The sequence below is a fragment of the Elephas maximus genome, chromosome 2 (assembly GCF_024166365.1).
Source record: "Elephas maximus indicus isolate mEleMax1 chromosome 2, mEleMax1 primary haplotype, whole genome shotgun sequence".
Taxonomy (NCBI): Eukaryota; Metazoa; Chordata; class Mammalia; order Proboscidea; family Elephantidae; genus Elephas; species Elephas maximus.
In genome coordinates this window covers 94,584,566-94,609,280 of record NC_064820.1, presented here as the reverse complement: position 1 = coordinate 94,609,280, position 24,715 = coordinate 94,584,566, and the positions used below count along the sequence as shown (strand labels likewise).

Genomic DNA, 24,715 nt, shown 5'->3' with positions numbered 1-24,715 from the left:
AGTTGCAACTGAAGAAAATTGGAACAAGTCCACGAGAGCGAAAGTAAGAACTTGAGCATATCCCACCTGAATTTAGAGCCCATCTCAAGAATACATTTGGTGCATTGAACACTAATGACCAAAGACCAGATAAGTTGCGGAATGACATCAAGGACGTCATACATGAAGAAAGCAAGAGAAGGACAACATGCTTGGTAAACTAGAAGGTCAACAAAAAAGACAAGAAAGCAAAACAGGGAAGAAAGAAATGACTAAAATGAATGTCAGAAGAGACTCTGAAACTGGCTCTTGAATGTTAAATAGCTAAAGGGAAAACAAGAAATGATGAAGTAAAAGAACTGAACAGAAGATTTCAAAGGGTGGCTCGAGAAGACAAAGTATTATAATGACATGTGCAAAGACCTGGAGGTAGAAAACCCAAAGGGAAGAGCATGCTTGGCATATATCAAGCTGAAAGAACTGAAGAAAAAATTCAGGCGTCAAGTTGCAATGTTGAAGGTTTCTATAGGCAAAATATTGAGTAATGCCGGAGGTATGAAAAGAAGATGGAAGGAATACAGAGTAACTATACCAAAAAGAATTGGTTGACTTTCAGCCGTATCAGGAAGTAGCATATCAGGGACTGATGGTTCTGAAGGAAGAAATCTAAGCTGTATTGAAGGCACTGGCAAAGAACAAGGCTTCAGGAATTGAAGGAATACCAACTGAGATGTTTCCACAAACCAGTGCAGCACTGGAAGTGCTCACTTGTCTATGCCAAGAAATTTGGAAGACCGTTACCTGGAAAACCAGCCAGAACAGATCCATATTTATGCCTATCTCAGAGAAAGGTGATCCAACAAAACCCACTGCCATCGAGTCAATTCTTACTCATGGTGACCCGATAGGACAGAGTAGAACTGCCCCGTACGGTTTCAAAGGAAGACCTGGTGGATTTGAACTGCTGACCTTTTGGTTAGCAGCAGTAGCAAAAATTATCGAGCAATATGATTAATATCAGATGCAAATAAAATTTTGCTGGAGATCATTCAAAAGCGACTGCAGCAGTATATTGACAGGGAACTGCCAGAAATTCAGGCCGATTCAGAAGAGGACGCAGAACAATGGATGTCATTGCTGATGTCAGGTGAATCCTGGATGAAAGCAGAGAATACCAGAAAGATGTTAACCTGTGTTTGACTATGCAAAGGCATTCAACTGTATAGATCATAACAAATTATGGATAACATCGCAAAGAATGGCAATTCCAGAACACTTAATTGGGCTAATGAGGAACCTGTACATAGTTCAAGCGGCAATTGTTGGATCAGAACAAGGAGGATACTGTGTCGTTTAAAGTCAGGAAAGGTGCATCAGGGATGTATCCTTTCACCATACCTGTTCAATCTGTGTGCTGAGCAAACACTCTAAGAAGCTGGACTATATGAAGAAGAATGGGGCATTAGGATTGGAGGAAGACTCATTAACAACCTGTGTTATGGAGATGACAGCCTTGCTTGCTAAAAGTGAAAAGGACTTAAGTACTTACTGATGAAGATTAAATACTAAAGCCTTCAGTATGGATTACACCTCAACATAAAGAAAACAAAAATCCTTACAACTGGACCAATAAGCCAACATCACGATAAACCAAGAAAAAATCGAAGTTGTCAAGGATTTCATTTTACTTGGATCCACCATCGACACCCATGGAAACAGCAGTCAGGAAATCAAAAGACGCATTGTATTAGGTAGATATGCTGAAAGAGACCTCTTTAAAGCAAAGATGTCACCTTGAAGACTAAGGTACGCCTGACCCAAGGTCATGGTGTTTTCAGTCGCCTCAGTGAAAGCTGGATGATGAATGAGGAAGACCAAAGGAGAGCTGACAGCTTTGAGTTCTGGTGTTGGCGAAGAATATTCAATGTATCATGGACTGCCAAAAAAACGAACAATCTGTCTTGAAAGAAGTACAACAGGAATGCTCCTTAGAAGCAAGGATGGTGAGACTGCGTCTTACATACTTTGGAGATATTATCAAGAGGGATCAATCCCTGCAGAAGGACATCATGCTTGGTAAAGTAGAGGTTCAGCGAAAAAGAGGAACCCCCTCAACAAGGTGGATTGACACAGTGGCTGCAACATTGGGCTAAAGCATAACAACGGTTGTGAGGATGGTGCAGGACCAGGCAGTATTTTGTTCTGTTGTACGTGGGATTGCTATGATTCGGAACCAACTTGACAGCAGCTAACAACAATCTACATAGTGAAGAAGCCTTGATGGCACAGTGGTTAAAGCATTCGAGTGCTCACCAAGATGTCTGCAGTTTGAAACCACCAGTAAGTAGCTCGTGGGAGAAAGATGCGGCAGTCTGCTTTTGTAAATGTTTACAGCCTTAGGCTCTGTGGTCTATATGAGTCGGAATCCACTTGACAGCGGTGGGTTTGGTTTGGGTATCTACACTGTTACCCTATAGAACAGAGTAGAACTGCCCTGTGGGGTTTCTAAGGCGGTAGTCTTTAAGGAAGCAGATTGCCGCATCTGCTGCAGTGTGGCTGGCGGATTCAGACTGACAGCCTTTTGGTTAATGGCCGAGAGCCTGACCACTGCACCACCAAGGCTACTTTTGTAACCACAAGTTTTAGTGTCCGTTAAACTCCAGTACGCAATGTATTTATTTTTATAGTGGGGTTAAGTATGGACCACGACTCTATTAAAATTGACATTGAATTTTATAAAATGTTAATTTTTATCAAATATGTATACATAGTTTATAAAGTTAAAAAGTACTATAAGTATTGTACTAGAAGCCAAGAGTTCTGTTCCCTACCCTTGTGCTGCTGCTTCCATTCCTGTTCTAGCTGCAGCTTCTGGCTTTTAAAAATCTCAATGTTTCTAAATATCAAGCTTATCCTCCTAACTCTGAAGTCGTCAATTATGGTAGATGTGGATTTTTCTTTTTAAACTATGCCTTCCTCTCATTTATATTCTTAATCTGGTTACTCATTTTTTGGTGAAATCAGCATTTAATGATTAGTTATTGTGCCTATGTAAATATTATTCAGAGGCAGATGTCTAGAAGCACGGTTTCTTTTGCAATGTTTTTTCATTAATAGGGGAGGTAAATGTATTTAAGAGTTTGCAGTTTTGACCATGTTATTAATTCAGTATTCTTATTTAATTGGTTGTAGAATTCTGGGTTGTCAATTTTTTTCTTCATAATTTTGAAGACATGGCTCCATGATCCTCAGCCTCCAGAATTGCTGTAAAATACTCATACAATATTATCATGTGTAATTCTATGATTTGGCCATGTCCATGTTTCCAAGCTTTCATTCAGTAGTCTCCAAACGTCCACTTAAGCCAGAATGGCGTATTTACTGTCTCCTGAGTATAACAGCTACGCCATCTTAGCTCATAATCTTTTTTATCATCTGAACTGCCCTCTTCTGTTCTCTCCACCTAATCAAAGACTCAGCTCAAGCTCTACAACCTTCGTCAAGTTTACCTTTATAGTGTAGGTATGGAAATTTTTTTTCTTCTTTTTAAACATAAAGCTTTCTTATTACTAGATGTTAAGATTTGTTCCATATACAATATGAATTAAAGTGTAGAATTAATACTGTTTCAGCTTACCAAAATTACCACGTAATATAATATGGCTGTGGTAAAATTCACCGAATTTTTGAGCATGTACTGTGTGATGTTGGTGAAGAATATTGAGTATACTTGCTGTCTTAGTTATCTAGTGCTACTGTAACAGAAATACTGCAAGTGGATAGCTTCAACAAAGAGAATTTATTCTCTCACAGTCTAATAGGCTTAAAGTCCAAATTGAGGGCGCCAGCTCCAGGGGAATGCTTCTCTGTTGGCTCTGGAGGAAGGTCCTTGTCATCAATCTTCCCCTGGATTAGGAACTTCTCCGCGCAGGAACCCTGGGTGCAAACAATGTTCTGTGCTCACAGCACTGCTTTCTTGGTGGTATGAGGTCCCCGTGTCTCTCTGCTCGCTTCTCTCTCTCATATCTCAAAAGAGATTGGCTTAAGACACTATCTAATCTTGTAGATCTCATCAATATAACTGCCACTAATCCGTCTTGTTGCATCATAGTGATAGGGTTTACAACACAGGGAAATCATATCAGATGATAGAATGGTAGACAATCATACGGTACTGGTAATCATGTCCTAGCCAAGTTGACAGACATTTTGGGGGGACACAATTCAGTCCATGACATTTGGGTTGCCAAAAGACTAAAAAAATCAGTATTAAAAGAAGAAATACAACCAGAATGTTCCTTTGAAGCGAACATAGCGAGACTTCAACTTGCCGGCTTTGGAAACATCATGAGCAAAGACAATTGCCAAAAAGGACATCATGTTTGGTGAATTCAAGGGCCCATGAAAATGAGGAAAACCTCAATGAGATGGATTGATACAGTAGTCACAACAGTGGACTTGAAACAAACCAGTGACCGTGAAGATGGCACAAGACTCAGCAACTTTTCATTCTGTTGAACATAAGGTCACCATGAGTCAGAACTGACTGGAGGGCACCTAACAATAATAGCTATGTGGTATTTACTGTTCTCAGTGCTCTGATTACAGTAGCAAACAAGAGACAAGAATCCTTGACCTCATGGAGTTTTACGTTTTAGTAGAGATTTTTTTTCAGTTCCATTTGAAAAATTCCAAGAAGTCATAGTTGTGCTCTTCAAGTCAGCAGCTGGGACTCTACATTTATATCCAGTACCTTAAGAATAGAGGAGGGCCATTTTCAAATAGGGCAACAAAGGACAGCTTTCTTTTAATGAGCAAGGATGAGAGTACTTGTTCTTGCCCAGCCATTTCTGAATGAGGATTCTTCAGATTTTGGGAATGTTTGAGCTATTTATTTGATCTATTTACTTCTGTCAGGGCATCACACCTCCAGTTTTAAAAAATTGCATGTGTTTCTGCTTAACTACTACATGAATTAGATGCTGTATATAGTTTTGTAAAGGCGGTATAATCAACTGTCATTAAGTGCTAAGACCCTGTATCCAGGTTTAAATCCCAAATGCATTTAATCTAACTGTGGAACTTGGGCAGGTTCCTTAACCTTAGTGTGGCTAATGTGAGGACCAAATGAGTTAAAGATAATGAATGTGTGACACATGGCATGTATTAAATGATGGCTGCTGTTATTTTCCATAAAGTTATATAAAAATGGCTTTTCTAAATATTTGTTACTGAGTATTTGTTTTTTTACTTTCAAGGAGAACAATTTGGCATAGAGGATATCTGGGTTCTAGCTTTGGATCATCTACTGCTTTATTAATTGAATCAGTGAGGGTTCAGATAAGATGATCTCTTTTTAAGTAGGTGAGCATGTTGAAGGCTTGGCTGTTTTGGAATACTGAATTTGAACTTGTTTTCTCTAGTTATTTGTTTAATCATAACATGGAGTGGATATCCCAGATCCTTAATTTTTTACCAGTGGCTTTTAGTAATTCTCAAATTTTAAATTGTAGAATGATTACAGCTGATTCTGGTGATGTGCATTTATGTATTCTAAATGTAAACTCTTTGACAGACATTCACAATACAGATGGTTCCCTAAAGTAACTCTTCCCTGACTTTTTGTTACATTTTTACTTTCTTCCAAAGGGCACCCGAGGATGCCCTTTTGTCAATAAGTATGTTGTAGAATCAAAACAAAGGTTATAGTTAAATTATATTAGAGTTCAGGTCCTGTAATGATGGTTGTGTTTAACTCCCACAAAGTTATTTGTGGTTTTTCCTGAACTCTTCCTTCTGCAGCAAAGTTCTATTTTCATTAACTACACACTATTTTAAAGTAGAAGATGGTGGTGAAAGATCAGTCTGTGTTACCTTTGGATTTTTTTTCTTCGTCAAAGCAATGGCAGTATTGATTGTAACAGAGAACTATCTGGAATTTGGACTTGAAACAGGTAATAACTGTGCAATTTTAAAAACCAGTTTTTCTTTAATGTTAGTTTTTACTTCAATATATAAGTAAGTTTTATATTTTATAATTTTTTAAAATTGTTTTTGCAGTACAGGCATACCTCATTTTATTGTGCCTCACAGATATTGCGCTTTTTACAAATTAAAGGTTTGTGTCAATCCTGCATCGAGCAAGTCTATTGGCGCCATTTTTCCAACAGCCTGAGTTCACTTCTTGTCTCTGTCACATTTTGGCAATTCTCAAAATATTTCACACTTTTTAATTACTATTATATCTGTTATGGTGATCGATGAGCTTTGATGTTACTATTGTAATTGTTTTGGGGCACCACAAACCGTGCCCATTTAAGGCCGCAAATTTAATCGGTAAATGTTGTGTATGTTCTGACTGTTCCACAGACAGCTGTGCCGCCCATCTCTTTCCCTCTCTCAGGCCTCCCTATTCCCTGAGACACAACAGTAGTGAAATCAGGCCAATTAAAAACCCTACAATGGCCTCTACGTGTTGAAGTGAAAGGAAAGGCCACACATTTCTCACTTTATATCAAAAGCTAGAAATTATGACGCTTAGTGAGGAAGGCATGTCAAAAGCCAAGATAAGCCAAAAGGTAGACCTCTTGCACCAAACAGTTAGCCAAGTTGTGAATGCAAAGTGCTACTCCGGTGAGAACACAAATAAGAAAGCGGAACAGCCTGTTGCTGATATGGAGAAAGTTTTAGTGGTCTGGATAGAAGCTCAAACCAGCCACAACATTCCCTTAAGCCAAGGCCTAACCCAGAGCAAGGCCCGAACTCTCTTCAGTGCTATGAAACCTGAAAGAGGTGAGGAAGAGGCAGAAGGAAAGTTTGAAGCTAGTAGAGATTGGCTTACAAGGTTTAAGGAAAGAAGCCATCTCCATAACTTACGAGTGCAAGGTGAAGCTGCAGCAAGTGATCCGGAAGACCCAGCTAAGGTAATTGAGGAAGGTGGCTACACTAGACAACAGGTTTTCAGTGTAGACAAAACAGCCTTATATTGGAAGAAGATGCCACCTAGGACTTTCATAGCTAGAGAGAAGTCAGTGCCTGGCTTCAAAGGACAGTTTGACTGTCTTATTAGGGGCTAATGTAGCTGATGGCTTTTAAGTTGAAGCCAGTGCTGATTTACCGTTCCCACAATCCTAGGGCCCTTAAGAATTACGCTAAGTCTACTCTGCCTCTGTTCTATAAATGGAACATCAAAGCCTGGATGACAGCACATCTGTTTACAACATGTTTACTGAGTATTTTAAGCCCGCTGTTGAGGCCTACTGCTCAGAAAAAAGATTCCTTTCAAAATATCCCTGCTAATTGACAATGCACCTGGTCACCCAAGAGCTCTGATGAAAATGTACAAGAAGATTAATGTTATTTTAATGCCTGCTAACAAAACGTTCATTCTGCAGCCCGTTAATTAAAAAGTACATTTCATGAGGTTATAGCTGCCATAGAGAGTGATTCCTCTGATAGACCTGGCCAAAGTAAATTGAAAATCTTCTGGAAAGGATTTACCATTAAAAACATATGGGAGAAGGTCCAAATATTAACAGGAATTTGGAGGAAGTTGATTCCAGCCCTCATGGATGACTTTGAGGGGGTCAAGACTTCAGTGGAGGTAGTAACTGGAGATGTGGAGATAGCAAGAGAACTAGAAGCGGAGTCTGAAGATGTGCCTGAATTACTGCAATCTCATAATAAAACTTCAATGGATGAGGAGTTGCTTCTTATGGATGCGCAAAGAAAGTGGTTTCTTGAGATGGAATCTACTGGTGAAGATGCTGTGAACATTGTTGAAGTGACAACAGAGGATTTAGAATATCACATAAACTTAGTTGATAAAGCAGTGACAGAGTTTGATAGGATTGACTGCGATTTTGAAAGAAGTTCTACCATGGGTAAATGCTGTGAAACAGTATTGCATGATACAGAGAAAACTTTTGTGAAAGGAAGAATCAGTTGATGCGGCAAACCTCACTGTTGTCTTATTTTAAGAAATTGCTACAGCCACCCCAACCTTCAGCAGCCATCACCCTAATCAGTCAGCAGCCATCAACATTGAGGCAAGACCTTCCACCAGCAAAAGGATTATGACTCACTGAAGGCTCAGATGACAGTTAGCATTTTTTAGCAATAAAGTATTTTTTAATTAAGGTATGTACATTATTTTCTTTAGACAATGCTATTGCACACTTAACAGACTAAAAAGTATAGTGTAAACGTAACTGTGTCCTGGAAAACCAAAAAATTCGTGTGGTTGGCTTTTTTTGGTAGTGGTTAAGAGCTGTGTTTGCTAACCAAAAGGTCAGCAGTTGGAATCCAACCAGGCCCTCCTTGGAAATCGTATGGGGCAGTTCTACTCTGTCCTATAGGGTCGCTATGGGTCAGAATTGACTTGATATCAACAGGTTCACTTTATTTCGGTGCCCTGGAACTGAACCCACAGTATCGCTGAGGTATGCCTGTATCTGCAGTGTTCGAAATAATTCTATTTTAAGTGGAAGCCCTGGTGGTGCAGTGATTAAGAGCTACGGCTGCTATCCAAAAGGTTGGCAGTTTGGATCCACCCGCAGCTTCTTAGAAACCCTATGGGGCAGTTCTGTGCTGTCTTGAAGGGTCACTATAAGTTACTCAACAGCAGGGAATTTGTTTTTATTCTTAAATAAGATCTCCCTTCTAAATTGTTTCAGCTGTTTTTTGTTTACCTTTTCCAAAAAAATACTGTCTTCTTCCCTCATTTTTTCTTATAGTTTCTGTAATGCTGAAATTTACTGGAATAAAGAGTTTATGCCGATTTTATTCACACTCATGGAATGTACAAATATCAAAGGAATGTTTTCAAAGACTGTTTTTGCTAATAACCAAATTGTATTCATGATGGCATACTAATTAGCACATCAAAGAGCTAAGCTAGTCACTTCAAAATTTAAGATGCTCTGTGTTCTAGCATTTCATTTCTAAAGAAAGATTCTGTTATTTTACCCCTGTGATAAGAGTAATCATTTTTTTTTTCCAACAGGGTTTACAAATTTTTCAGACAGTGCGATGCAGTTTCTTGAAAAGCAAGGTTTAGAATCTCAGTAAGTTTTTGAAAAATTAAGCGTTATTTAAATATCACAGATGAAATTTTTAAATTTTCTATTTTTATTAAGGTAGTATTTACTATAAATGGTTCTTTTAAATCAGTGAGAATTGTTTTTAAGTTAGGCTGTCACTCTAGAAACATTCTTACTCATAATTTCTGTATCTTCTTAAAGTTAATATCTTTGATAGAATTATTTTGATTTGCTCTTACTTAATTCTTTCTGCATCCAAAGAGTAAACTAAATTGGTATCTGTGTCAAACATCCATTGTTTGTCGAATATGAGGTAGTGTTGTTATATTTGTGACTAAAGACATGTCTGGTTTATTAAATATGGCAATTTGTAGTTCACTAAAATCTGTTACAGGTTCTTAAATAAGAGTAGTCTTTTTGTAGAAATCTTATTTTATTATTTTAGTGATTAGAAGAAAGGAAATTCTTACAAATTAACTTAAAAATTTATCAGCTGTTTTTTTCCTTTTAATTTATTTTTAGGAGTCCTGTTTCTAAACTTACTTTCAAATTTTTTCTGGCCATTTTCTGTTCACTCATTGGGGCTTTTTTGACATTTCCTGGATTACGACTGGCTCAAATGCATCTGGATGCCCTGAATTTGGCAACAGAAAAAATTACACAGTAAGCGGAAAATGTACATAAGCACATGCAGATAAATATATGTTTTCCATCTTAATGAAGGTATATTATTGTAATGAAATCATACATTACTGTTTTAAAAATGAATAACCAAGTAACCATTCAATGTCACACTACTCTTCTTACTTTAAACAAGGTTCTTTTATTCACTTCTAAGTTTTCAGTCCTGTGTTAAAAATGTGTGTATTCCATCAATTACTAAATTTGTTTTACCCGCTAAAATGAAAACATCAGTATTTGTTAGTTCTTTTTACTTCAGAAGTCTGTACTCAGGATATTGCAAACTACAACTGAACTAAGGCGCTATGAGAAATGTTTCCTTAAAAAATCAGACCATTTTATTGAAAAATATTTTATATAAATTTCTTTAAATAATTTATTTTTTACTTAACATAGTTGATGTTCAAAAAATTTTTAAACTAAAAGCTATATACCAAAGAAATTTTGTCTTAAGTTATTGATCTGTTGTTAAGAGTCTTGTTAAGAGTTACTTCATTTTGCAATTGCTAATACTGTACAGTGTTATATATCATAGATTACTTTTTACTACCAAATCCTGTTTTAGTTTTCAGATGGGAAAGTATTGAATCAAATCTCTACATATAGTTCAAAGCTCATTTAATATATTTTTTTAAGTTTTCACAGATTTTTTTTTTTTGTTGATCTAGACACGTTGGCAGAAATCTACTTCAACTCATAACTAGATCCCAAGTTCCCATCTCCTCTTTTTGTTATGCAGTGAAGTTCAAGTTGAAAATGTTCCATTGTGATAAATGTACTATAGTCATTAGGTTTCTCTCCCTAAGTATATTTCCTAACATTTCTGTTCCGTGAAGCCCTATATTTAATGGTGCTGATTCTCTACAGTCTTTTCATAGAAACCTTTCTGTAATCATCCATATCTCCCTTACCTATGTCATTTTCCTTTATTTTAATTTTAGCAGTCTGTTTTTCCCTACCTCCTTTTTCTACATATGCTTTGTGTGCGTGTTTACTTACTCCCACCTCCTACTATACACTCCTTCGCCCCCAAAGCCCCCCCTTTTCCCTCCTTTTACTCAGCATGCTCTTGGCTACATCTTGCCTTTCTTCCACCACCCGTCTCTCTAATGGCTTCCTTCAAGACAAAACCTGGTTCTCCCCCTCCTCTCTACACACACACTTCAGTCCACTAACCCCAGTGTTATGATTTAAATAAGCTGAAAAGGGTGGGTGGAGGGGAGCCCTTCACAAGCTACTGAAACCGCTGTGGGCTGCTCGTTGATACTAGAGTGTTCCCTAGCAACACTGCATACCTAATACTGCTTTTTTCTTCCCCTGCACTCGATGGTTTACTCAGGGTGTAGGATGAAAGAATCACTTTATAAAAACATTTAAAGCAATTAATAGGGGCTTGGAGGGGGCACATTTTACTGTCCTTTTCAGCAAAATGTGGTTTCTTTTTAAGAATTCATTCTTTGGAGATTTCGTGTTTTGTTTTCAGTTTATGGCAGCGCCTGCTCCCCCCCATTGTGATGTAGCACTCTGCCTTGATAAAAGGGTGTGGGCAAGCTAGTTCTGTTATGAAAGTACCATAACTGGCACAAAGAACAATATTGTTCTTACCCCATGGCCAGGCACTAGTTTTTGTTCTAATGATAGAGGCTGGAACCCAAAGTTCTACATTTCCCTATCAGGTGTTCGTGCTTTCCTTATCCAGCACCGCTTCCACACACCCTCACACAGATTACTATCATTTGCGTACGTAGTGATATTTAAAAATGTGTGTGTATTAAAACTGGAAAGTGCGGTTGATAATGAAAGCAGTACAAGTGTAATAAAATGACTAGTCTGAAGAATTTGTCTTTGTTCTAAAATAAAAAAAATCTTCAACAACAGTCTTTCCCTGTAGGGTAAAATCTTGGAGAACAGTTAACAATGAAGTTATAGCTCAGACCTGAAACCCCTTTCTGTATTGGGTAGAGTGCCTTGTTAGAAGTAATATAAATTTTCTTGGTTTATGTAAGATAGGAAAATTAATTTCAGGTATGTTAATAATTGTCTAAGAATAAATTAAAATGTGAATTAAGATTTTGATAATGTACTTTAAACCCTGTATATGATTATTATATATTAAAATGTTCATCTGTTATAAGTCATAGTAGGTTTTGTCTGCCATATATATACTTTCTACTATTACGGGCCTTGGTAATCACTATCACTTGTGAATAATTAGAAGACACTTCATGTCAGCTATGCTGAACAGTACCGGAAGATGACCCCCCTGTATTGAAATGCATTGAGTTTATTGTGTAAACTTAGAGAATCATCTGCTTCCATAAAGATTATAGCCTTGGAAACCCTATGGGGCAGTTTTATTCTGCCATCTAGGGTTGCTATGAGTCGGGGGTATTGAATCACAGGTATGGTATTGGATTGTTAAAAAACGCTCAGCTAGAATTGAACAGATTTGAATTTTATTCCTACCTGTGCCTCTAACTTCTAATGTCACCATGAGCAAGTCATTTAACCTTCTGAATCTAAATGTTGTCATCTGAAAAATTACGATAATGACTGCCACACTTAACTAACATCACATAATTTGGCAAAGCTCAAATCAGTGTTAAGTGATAGTAATAAATATAAAATGTTGATGATACATAGTACTTTAAAGTAGAATACTGAAGTACATTCCTAATTTTATACAGATCAAGTTTCTGTAGTATGAGACTATTTTGTTTCTGGATATTTATCTTTATTTCTTACATACTTGCAGAATATTACTTCATATCAACTTCTTGGCACCTTTATTTATGGTTCTTCTCTGGGTTAAACCAATCACCAAAGACTACGTTATGAACCCACCATTGGGAAAAGAAAATATCCCTTTGTAAGTATGGGTATTTGAGGACTAATTTTTATTTAATTATGTAATTAAAGTGTTTTCTTAAGAGTTACATACTGTACCTAAGTTTTTTAATGATGAAACTAGGAGACTATTTTTCAAACATTAATAGAAATGTTAAAAATATTAAATTGAAGATGCAGACCATTATTTAATTTTTTGTGATCCTCATTAATATTAGTTATTACCTTGCAATAATATTATTTTGTGCACTTGTAAGTTTTTCCTTTTCTTCATTTAATGTCCAGTTGTCATCATTCATTTTTCTGTTTTCATTGTACCTACTTTTTAGATAACTTCTGTAACTTTTATTTTTTTAATTATAAAAATCATGAGGAAGAGTAGTAGAAATGAAAACTCATATACTCAGCCCCTATACTTAATAGTTATTAACATTTTTCATATTTGCTTCATTCTTTATTTTTGATGAAGTATTTTTCAAGTAAATTAGAGAGATAACATTTTACCCCTAAGTACTTTACTATGCACTTCTGAAAAATAGACGTTTTCCTACATAACAACTAACACATTTAACTTATCACAATTAACATTAAAAATATTTCCCTAACATTGTTATATAATGCTAGTTCCTATTTCCCTAGCTAGAACACAGGCCCGGAGGGCAGAGCAGGCTCTCAGATGGTGAACACAGGGCTTGCAGGAGTGAGAGTGGAGCCCTGGAGGCGGCTTGGAGAAGGGAAACTCAGACCCAGCACAGGAGGAAGGTGAAGTGGTTAAGCCATGGGCCCTCCATTCACATAGCCCAACTTTATCCAGCTTTGTCTCCTCCAGGCCTCCTACTCCATGGCTGGACTTGTCATAGAGCCCTGCTGACACAGTGGTTAAGAGCTATGGCTGCTAACCAAAAGGCTGTCAGTTCAAATCCACCAGCCACTGCTTGGAAACCCTATGCAGCAGTTCTACTCTGTCTGTAGGGTCACTGTGAGTTGGGATCTACTCAGCAGCAATGGGTTTGCGTTTTTTTTGTTTGTTTGGACTCGTCCCAGCACAGTGATAAGCACATCAGTAAATCTTAGCTGTTATTATTTCTATGATCATATTTTCTAAACAAAACAAAAAAAATCAGAAAAATGGGTGGTCTGAAAACAAACAAAAATTCCTCCATCTTTGCATAACGCCAACTTTCTCATTAACGACGTGGTCCTTTGAAACTAACCACATTGATAAGTGAGGAGCGGTTGTATACATAATAAAGCCTTTGTTCCATCCTCATTTGTGACCTCTATGTCTAACAGTTCAAATGAAGCTACATGATCACCTCTTCTTCTGTGCCTTTTCTGTTTCCTAGAAGTTATTCCTAAGAGTTACTCCCCTAGGCAACTTTTTCTGTGTTGAAGTTTTAGTTATTTTCCTGGGTTCTTACTACTAGACAGGAGAATAGGTGATAATGGAACCTATTTGGGGAGAAATGTTGTAAAATTTTTAATCTTTTCCTATTCTTTTTTATACCCATCGATTCTAGCCTCATAGTCTTAAGAATTCGAGGGAGATCTACCAAAGTGCCAGATCCTACAATCATTTATTAAGTGCCTGATACATGGCTAGAGATTAGACTAGAGGCTGGGGGATGGTCTTTGTTACTTTCAAATTACTCAAAATGTAGTCCTTTATCAAAGCAGAAACCATAGTCCTTAAAAAAAAACATTAAACCCAAAAAGACATCAGAAATCATCTCTGCTTTCTAAAGTCCCTTAGAAAAGGACTAACAAAATTAAAACTATTCCCCTAACATTGTTATGTAGTACTAGTTTGTATTTTCCTAGTTAGAAAGCAGGCCCAGAGCACAGAGCAGGAGCTGGGATTTTGAACATTAGGCTTGCAGGGATGGAAGTGGTCTAGTTTCTGAAAAGATATCCCAAGGGTACATCTTCTTACCTGGAATTCTAACCTTATCCTTGAGGAATTGCTCAGACCTGAACCAGCTTCAGTCAGTCATGTAGCAGGCTAAATGGTTGGTGAATAATTTGAGACATCTGATTTCTTAAGGAAGCCCTGGTGGTGTAGTGGTTAAGAGCTACAGCTTCTAACCAAAGGAGATTCCACCAGTTGCCCCTTGGAAGCCCTATAGGGAAGTTCTACTGTATCCTATAGGGTCACTGTGAGTCGGAATTGACTTGATGGGGATAGCAACAGGTTTGTTTGTTTTCATCTATATAATGTACCGGAATTCTTGATTTTCCATGATTCCAGTTAGGCACTCGGCAGAGTGAAAGAGCCTATCCAAATATCAATACAATCAGACAAAACTGGAGTCAGTGATACATGGCTCGTTCACTTGATTAATTCCACAGACACTCTCCTATGGTTCCCTACTCCTAATTTCCTTCTTTCTTTCTCCTCATCTCTAGTTTAAGTGGTACCCAACTTCTGTTTTAATTTCACAGGCAGTTTTTCTTCCATGGAAGAAAACAGATAGAGAATCCCAAACGTTGCTGTCCTTTTTCTTCCAGATATCTATTACTTCTTACACTCCCATGATACATTTATCTGTCTGATTCAGTTACGCAAGTGAAAGTATTACATGTATGTCTGTGGCAGAGTGGGATTCTTTTGTCATCTCCAACTGTAGCTAAAATATAGATTTCCTATATCTTAGCATATATAACTAGCATGTTAGCATATTAAATGGCCTTTGAGAGTACCATATCAATGTTTTATCTGTAGAATGACAGAAGCTACATTTGATACTCTGCGACTGTGGTCAATAATCCTGCTGTGCGCTTTGCGGTTGGCCATGATGCGTAATCACATGCAGGCTTATTTAAACTTAGCCCAGAAATGTGTGGATCAGTTGAAGAAAGAAGCAGGACGAATAAGTACGGTTGAGCTACAGAAAATGGTAAGTTTTATACTGCAGTCAAAATGAAAAATAGCATATATTGTAAGAAAAAACATAGAATTTGGCTTCCTTTAATAGAGAATGATTTCATCCCCTAATATCCTTATTGTAATAAATGAGGTCATCTTAAGCTAACAGCTGTCAGAGACCCTGATCTGATTTTGGTGATAAGTGAAAACAGGGCTTCAGTTGCCCTTCCTCTTCCTGCCTAAAGTGCTTTAAATGCCATATAGTTGGGTGGTGAAAAGCTGTAGTATGCCTACTGTTGCTAACTGGGACCCTTCTAAAATTTAAGAGGTGTTACAATATATTGTCCAGAGTTTATGGCTTAAACAGTTAGGAATTAATAGTTTTAGTGCTTAGATTTATTCCTTTTAATATTAGTCCATGTACTTCAGCATGAAACTGAGTATTTAACTGAATGGCGATTCCAAAGAGTTGGAAATTTGTCCACCATTATAGTAGACCTATAATCTGATCAGAGATTTGGTGTTGAGTCGCCTGTTTTTTACTGTCTTCTATAGTTTTTTTTTTTTTTTCCTGTAGTTAGCATTTATCAAGATTCAAACAACTTTTCTGTTTTTTCTTTCATATATTTCCATATTCTTCATAATTTGACCTCAATCAAATATATTCATGTTGAATGGGGATTTAATGTTTTTATTTATGAGGGGCGTGTGTTCAAATATGACTGCCTGTTTTAGGTTGTTGTCCTTAGAGATTTTAGCCATTTTGTTATTGTCTTTGAAATGTAAGTGAATATATGCCATTTGAATTTTAGGGTTATTTCTTCCTATTTATACTAGCCACTTAAGAACTGTCTTTAAGTGATTTATTTTAATATTTTCCATTTTTTAAAACTTGTCTTTAACCTTAAGAATATCAGAGACTTTCTGACATCAGAATTTGGGAGCATTTATAATGAAGTGCAAACTTGTTAACATATAACTTCCTTGCCAAGAAAGGATTACTTATCTCTTAATTCAGCTTGACTGACAAAATTTTATGAAAGTTTAAATCACTCATAACATGTCAACCATATTAGACACTTTAAGAATGTTGTTGGTTGCAGGTGGCTCGAGTCTTCTATTACCTTTGTGTCATTGCACTGCAGTATGTGGCACCTCTGGTTATGCTGCTGCACACAACCCTGCTTCTGAAAACACTAGGTAGGCATGCCCTGGCAACTGGGAAACGTGTTGTTTTGCTTCCTACCTATAATAATAATGATTTTTTTAGAACTACGCCTCTTTAATTTGTGTCTCTCTTAAAAGTTTCAAGAGAAAGCATGGGAAACTTTTAGCTGCAAAAGTTGATCCATTGTCTTGACTGAAAACTCAGGCCTATGTATTATTTTTTAACATAATGCTTATAAGAATTGGTTATTAAGGGTTACTTCCTAAAGTTAGACTTACTGAGTTAACTGCTGAGCACTGTTGATCTTAGTTCTTTTTGTGTTTTAAGAGGATGATTCTCTTTAAAAACATTACTGTTTTAAAGGTGTTGTTAGTGTCTAACATATAAATTATTAAAAGATAAACTTGTAAACTTACTTGAATTACAGAATCTCTTCTTAAACTCTCCTTTGGTGAGTTCTACTTTAGATAACTTTTGGGGAAAAAGTAAAGATTTCTCAGTGAAAAGACAAAGTCCCGTACAAGTCTGTTCATTGAGCTGTCAAGTCCTTGTGTGATGTTCTTCAAAAGCTATCTATTATTATAATGATCATTTCCTTTCTCTTAGATCAGGTAATCTGCCAATGTAGGAGTTTAAGAAGCACAAAGGAATTGAAAGTATTGGGTAGGATTAGTAGATACCATAGAGCAGGCATGTGTCATAGAAGGGTGTGCGTCAGGGTTGTATCCTTTCACAGTACCTATTCAATCTGTATGCTGAGCAAACAGTCCGAGAAGCTGGACTATATGAAGAACAGGGCATCAAGATTGGAGGAAGACTCATTAACAACCTGCGTTATGCAGGTGACACAACCTTGCTTGCTGAAAGTGAAGAGGACTTGAAGCACTTACTGGTGAAGGTTAAAGGCTATAGACTGAACATAAATCAAAACTTCTCACAACTGGCCCAGTAAGCAATATCATGATAAACAGAGAAGAGATATGAGATTGTCAAGGATTTCGTTTTACTTGGATCCACATTCAACACCCATGGAAGTAGCAGTCAAGAAATCAAAAGACGCATTGCATTGGACAAATCTGCTGAAAGAGATCTCTTTAAAGTATTAAAAAGCAAAGATGTCATCTTTAGGACTAAAGTGCACCTGACCCAAGCAATGATGTTTTCAGTCGCCTCATATACATGAGAAAGCTGGGCAATGAATAAGGAAGACTAAAGGAGAATTGACGCCTTTGAATTGTGGTGTTGGCAAAAAATACTGAATATACCATGGACTACCAAGAGAATGAACAAATTCTGTCTTGGAAGAAGTACAACCAGAATGGTCCTTGAGACTGCATCTCACATACTTGGACATATTGTCAGGAGGGCTCAGTCTCAGGAGAAGGACATCATGTTTGGTAAAGTAGATGGTCAGCAAAAGAGGAAGACCCTCAACGAGATGGATTGACACAGTGGCTACAACAGTGGGCTCGAGCATAGCAACAATTGTGAGGATGGCACAGGACCAGGCAGTGTTTCGTTCTGTGTGCACAGGGTCGCTATGAGTGGGAACCGACTCGACGGCATCTAACAACAACAAGAACATAGAGCTGGCTATAGGTATAAAACAAAAATGAAAAATAAAAGTAAACATTACAGTCAAGTCAATTCCAACTCATAGTGGCAGAATAGAACTGCCCCACAGGGTTTCCAAGGTGGCATAGTGGTTAAGAGCTATAGCTGCCAACCAAAACATTGGCAGTTGAAATCCACCAGGCGCTCCATGGAAACTCTATGGGGCAGTTCTAATCTGTCCTGTAGAGTCGCTATGAGACGGAATCAACTCAATGGTAATGGGTTTGTTTTTTGTTTTTTTTTTTTAAATCTTTATGGAAGCAGACTGCCACATCTCTGTCCTGTGGAGTGGCTGGTGGGTTCGAACTGTCAACCTTTCCGTTAGCAGCAGAGCACTTTAACCACTGTGCCACCAGGGCTTCTCAGATGTCCTTTACGGGTAGCTCACTTATAAATTATGTGACTCATATCCTATCCATCATAGGAAAGTATATGATGAAAAAATTTCTGGAAGCTATTAATAGTCTGTTACTGAAATCATAAATATTTTCTGGGAAAGACATTTATTCTGATATTCTAAAGGTAGAAAAGATTTCTAAGAAGTTATTCAATCAGTCCCTGTTACTCAGTGTAGGTAGTTTGATTCATGTCTTGTACAAGGAATTGTTATTATTTTACCAGATTTTAGTGCAATTTATTAAAAGTAATTTAGGCGTTTTTTTCTATATGTACCTTTACCGTTAAGACCAGATTACAGCTTAGTCAAGTTAACTGAAATTATTTACCAGATATATAGAAAGATTATTATTTTACTTTAATTTCAGCGTAAAATAATTTGTTGTGCTACTAAACTTTTTGTTCTTAATTTCAAATATGTGTTAAAGAATTTTTTTTTTAAAGAAGCTTTGGAATTAGTTATTCTTAAAGTTTCATTTATGTCTTGAATTTTCTAGGTAATCATTCCTGGGGGATTTATCCAGAAATGATTTCCTTGCCAGTGGATAACAGTCTGCCCTCCAATTCTGTTTACTCTGAATTACCATCCGCTGATGGGAAGATGAAGGTAACTGTTACACAGATAACAGTGGCACTGAGCAGCTTAAAAACCGTTTTTACTCCTCTGCTTTTCCGAGGACTTCTGTCTTTTCTGACCTGGTGGATTGCTGCTTGCCTCTTTTCTACAAGCCTTTTTGGGCTTTTCTATCACCAGTATCTGACTGTGGCATGAACCTCAGTTAACACTAAAGGATATACAAGTCACACTTTAAATTCAAATATTTGTGCCCTTGAAGGGTTGAAGAAAGCAGACACAAAGGGAAAAAAAGGCATATCAGAATATCTTGTTTTAAATACTTCCTCTGTATTCTCAGGGTGAATTAATGTTATTTAAAATCACAGAATAAATTGATAACTGTTGTACTGTGGCATTGGAATTTTAACTCTTTGTATTAACTGATGTGAGTGGGCTATCTACAAGGGTGATGCTTTTGATTACCTTGGTTTACAGAAAGCCCTGGCAGTCTTTGAAACTTCTCATGTGACTCCAGTTATTGATTGATTGCTTTTAATAGTATTAAGGTACTGTTAATACTCAGTATTGGCTGCCTGTAGAACAGTCTTCAAACTGAGCCATGCTTTGGGGAGGAAAGGGAGTGAAAGTCTCTTCTGTTGGCAATGTTTTCTCTTCAGATAACAACAGAAAATCCAACAGAAAGGAAGAAATAGCTACTGTATATTACAGTAAAGAAAGCTGCATAGTTATTTTAAATTTAGTGGAGATGTACATGCTTAATATCTATAAGTACTGCTGCTTGAGAGTAGCAAGAGTATTGTTTTAAATGTATTCTGTCCAACTTGAGAGTTCTTCTAAAATGATTGGCCATATGAACATTTGCAATCCTACTTTTAGGTTTGGGCTCCCATATTTTATTTTATTCTGTGATCCGAAATGGTTCTTTTTAATAGCCTAAAAATATTTATGAATACTGATCAAACTTTAAAAAAAAATACTTTATAATCCTGCTGACTACCTGTTGTATATATTGTGTGTATATATATTATATATTAAATATATAATATATTGAGATTTTAAAAGATGAAAATATTGGATCCTTATAATACTTTAAGTTGTTGAATGTATGTTTTTAAAAAATGATTGAATGAGATGTATTTGTATCTAGAAATTTTCTTTCTTTTGGAATGAGATTAAAATACATTTTAAAAGTTCAGCAGAACAAGCAATTTATTTGTGTTGCCTATGTATGGTATTACTTCAATTTTTGTGAATATTTAGATGACTTCCCCCAAATTAAAATGCTGTCTTGTCATTTTAAAAAATCGGAACCTTTCCTTTTCTGATCAAATCTACAGGTATCATGTAAACTCTTACTTAAATAGGACTTGTTTTAAATCTGTGATTTCTGGAATTAGAAATAAGTAAGTTGTTATTTTGTAGGCTGGCAGTTGAGATAATCAATGGATACATAAAAAAAAAGGGTAAAAATCTTTTTGATGCCATTTACATCTAAAACCCAGAATAAAAGATTAAGGTTATAAGAGTAATATAAGAGACATAACATTGGTTTGTTTTTTAAACACTAGAATTTATAAATGAGTCTTCCATGTAACTGTCTTGGGAGGCCATATATTGTGTTTCAGTGCTGCTGCCATTATTGAAAGTATTTTTGAAACTCTTTGAAATTACTTTCAAGGCTTCGGATTCACATTCATTTGAATAATCTTGGTATATCAAATTCCTGGTTTTTAGAGTGTATTTAAATATCTTTTCGAAATAAGTTTTTAAACTGAATAAATCTCTTGGTCAAGATGAATCGTGAACATAGCCTAATGATACTGCATGTTTATTTCCAAAAGAAGCATTCCCTATATGTCTTGAAATATATCAGAATCACCAAAATAAATATGTGAAGATGACATTTGGCATGTGAAAGTTCTCGTATGTATGACTCAAATAATCTCACATGGCATTTTTAACTATTCTTATTAAAAAGCTGCATTCTTAAAATTATAATTAAATATTTTGAATTTTAAGATGGTACAGTGGGATAATATGAGGGAAAAAGGCATAGAATTCATTATTGGACGGAATAACATGTATGTCTGAAATTTTGTTGATTCATCCTTTTTAGCTTGGCACAAAGTGTACATTATTTTAAATAATGGGATTAGTTTTAGATTTCTTCAGACTTTGAAAACAAATTTTAAGAGAATGATGGTTGTAACTATTAACTGATTTATTTAAATGTCTTGTATTTATACTAAGAATTGTGTGTTTTAAGTCCAAAAAAGTTTGTACTTCAGTTTAAACCAAACAATATTTAATATCCCAAAATTAGAACAGTAGTTATTTTTTTATATTAAATTCTGGTCAATGTAATATGCTTCAAAGATAATTATTTTATTATATATATGTTTGCCATATCAGCGAGGAACCCTTATAATCTTGCTTTGTATGATTTATAAAATTTTATGTGATAACTTGTCCCCCCGTTGCACTATAAAAATCAGTGTCCCTCCTACCCCTGTTGACTTTTCTGAAGTGAAAAGCATATAATTTTATCTTAATATCCATGTTTATCTTGATTATCTTTGATATTTCACCCAGAATTCCAATTGGTATGCTTAAAATGACCAATGCACCCAAGCAAAATAGGCTCATTGTCTTATTGTTTCTGATATAAATATCATTGGTAAAATAATGACATTTCTTCTTGAGTTATGATTCAGAAGAGATAATCATCCATTAATGGAATTGATAGGTCCAGGAAGCAATAAGTAGAGATCATTTTGAAACCTATAATTGGAACTTCATTGGCTAGGTTTTATTCCTTCAAATGAAAATTAAATTCTCAGTACTGCAAAGTATAGGGCCTCAGCATTCTCTGAATTCATACAGTCTTTCTGAGCCATCTCATAATAGAAAATGGTCTATCATGGTATGTGGCTCTATTCAGCGAATAACGCTAAGTGATTTTTGAATGCAGATGATCTTGTATCTTCACAGAGCTTTAGGTGGCTTAAAGAATCAGATTTGAACACACTTATGATCCTAGAGCTTGAACCCAGTGTTTGAAATAGTTATACAGTCTCATCTTTTAACTCCCACTCATCTCATTATGTCTCTATCCTAACTTTATATCTGAGCTGGCTAAATGCCATGAAAACTCTGACATGGACAAAGGGATGGTCAACCTTTCCCTTTTTTAAAATGGTAAACTCTCACTTATTTTTGTTTTCCTAAAGAAGAAAAACCAGGTATAGCCTTTTTATATGTTTGGCTTCTGTTATTACTGAACTTTTTAGCTACAAACTAACTTTATTTGAGTTGGATGGACCTATCCTTAATAAGTCTGAGGCTGTTCCATCTGCCTCACCGCCCCCCCCCCTTTTTTATTCATTTAACTCCCTACATATGCTTACTGTTCTTTCTTCCATTTGGCAAAAGACAGTTCATTTTCTTAAATGAAGTAGCGTAATTTTATGAAAAGAATGCTTATCTAAGAATTGGGAAACATGTCTTCACAACCATTTCTGTCATTCACAACTGATTTCTGTCATTAACTATACCCCTTGTCCCACTTATTAGAACATTCAACCCATGCTAGTTAAATAAAACTGAATTGTCACCATCACAGTTGACGTCAGTTTTATCATCTGTAAAATGAAGAGTTTAGATTAAATGTGTGGTTCTATATTTCCAAGTTTGATGTGGATTTCTCTTTGGGTTAGTACGAGAAAAATGTGTAAGTATTTTTCACTTCAGGACTAGTTAGAAGTCATGTTACTGAGAGGACATTCGTTTCTTATTAGTTGAAAATGAGTTCACAAAGGGTGTTTTCTCCAGGATTGTTTTAGTTTGTGCTCATTTAATTATCTGTTCAGTATTTATTGAGTGTCTGTCGTGTGTCAGAATCTGTTCCATGCGCCTAAATACAGCAGTGAATAAAACAGCAATATTTCTGGCCTCCAGAAGCTTAGAGTCTGCTGGGGGGGATGCAGACAATGAATAAGGTGACTATGAGTCAAATATAGAATATGTTAGATAGTGAATAAAGCTGATGAGTAGCGAAATTAGGGAGGGGGAATATGTAGTTGAAGGGCAGGGGTACAGTTAAAATTTTAAATAGTGTGTCTAGGGAAAGCTTACTGAGAAGATTATTTCAGAGTAAAAACTGAAGGAAATGAGGACCATCATAGTGGTTTTTGTTTGTTTTTTTCCTTAAGTTGCTGTGTTTCATTGGTAGACAAAACACCCCGATTGCTGGGACTTGATTAATAGTGAGGTCACTAAGGGAAATTAAAAAAATATAAAAGTATTATATATTCAGTTGGCGTGTTGTAAAGGAAAGATTGTAGCCATTGAATTTAGTGCCGTTTGCTGATAAACAGTTAAGCATGCAACAAATATAATTTCCTGAGTCCACTTTTTATGATTCTCTGTCAGGTGTTCATTTTTTTTTACTTCATTTGGACATTTTTACATTTTATTTCAGTAGACCTTTTGACAGCTGAAAGGATTTCAGAAAAGTTGCAGGACCCAAGACAGATGTATCCATTTAGCAAATAAGTTTCACCCATAGTTCTTCAATCTGTCAGGTATTCTGCTGAGGAGGACAAATTTGGATAACACATCTTACCACAATTTCAAATTATATAAAACGTTAAAAGTGTAATACAGTTTGGGTATGTTAAGTATCTTGCTGAAGTATTAAAAAGGAATAAGATACGGATATTTTTTTAAAATAGTGCTCAACAAAAACTAGCTTTAGCATCTGTTTTGTTTATTTGAAATACTTTTTTTTCTGTGTTCTACAGTGAAACAATTTATACATAGGAATGCACATTTCTAAAAGATTAAAAAATTGAAATCATGGCAGTAAAACTAAACTAAGTAGGTAGCTATAAAACACAGGAATTACTGTAATTCTATATGTATATTCTTTCATTTCTGTTCTTGATAATTCCTTAGAACATGAGATGTAATTCCTCCCCCCATATTTAAACTACTATCATTATAATACCCATTGCCATAGAGCAGATGCCAATTCATAGTGACCCTATAGGACAGGGTAGAACTGCCCCATAGGGCTTCCAGGGAGCGGTTGGTGGATTTTTTTGACTAGCAGCTAAGCTCTTTCTTAACCACTGCCCTCCAGAACTCCATGGTAGGTTATCCAAATACCTATTTTGGATAAGTGGCTGATGTTTAAAGTTAATATTATGTCAGGGAGGAAGGCAAATATCAACATCAGAGAAAGAACTGAGTTTTAGGAATAAACGAGATTTTATTTGAAAAATAAAACCAATTAGTAGTAAAACAAAAAATTATTTGGTCATTTAAAAATTATTTATTTTAGTATACACTGGCATTCCAATTTTAATAAATTTATTAAGTCACATAAGGTCCAATCATGATGTTAGATTACTAAAGCCAACTAATAAGAAGAAAATGAAAGATTATGCTTCTGAAGGACTCTAATATGGTGGAAACATTTTGACAAAGCAAGGAAAATCTTAAATGTGTTTTTCTTCCAAAAGCTATTGTCATTTGTTCCAGTT

The 24,715-nt window shown here is 36.0% G+C and overlaps 1 protein-coding gene across 3 annotated transcripts in view; it reads left to right on the top strand.

The window, feature by feature from the left end:
* Window positions 1–20,296, top strand: part of TMEM161B (transmembrane protein 161B) — a 90,400-nt gene extending 70,104 nt beyond the window's left edge. For 2 of the 3 annotated variants that reach the window (XM_049867301.1, XM_049867285.1), the window contains 7 exons: window positions 5,782–5,933; window positions 8,984–9,044; window positions 9,543–9,683; window positions 12,457–12,570; window positions 15,271–15,445; window positions 16,518–16,614; window positions 19,090–20,296. In XM_049867301.1, coding sequence (XP_049723258.1) covers window positions 5,782–5,933; window positions 8,984–9,044; window positions 9,543–9,683; window positions 12,457–12,570; window positions 15,271–15,445; window positions 16,518–16,614; window positions 19,090–19,364 — 1,015 coding nt within the window. In that variant the 3' untranslated portion in view covers window positions 19,365–20,296. The remainder of the gene's footprint in view (window positions 1–5,781; window positions 5,934–8,983; window positions 9,045–9,542; window positions 9,684–12,456; window positions 12,571–15,270; window positions 15,446–16,517; window positions 16,615–19,089) is intronic. The other variant, XM_049867291.1, reaches the window with a different exon arrangement.
* Window positions 20,297–24,715: the final 4,419 nt, after the last annotated feature.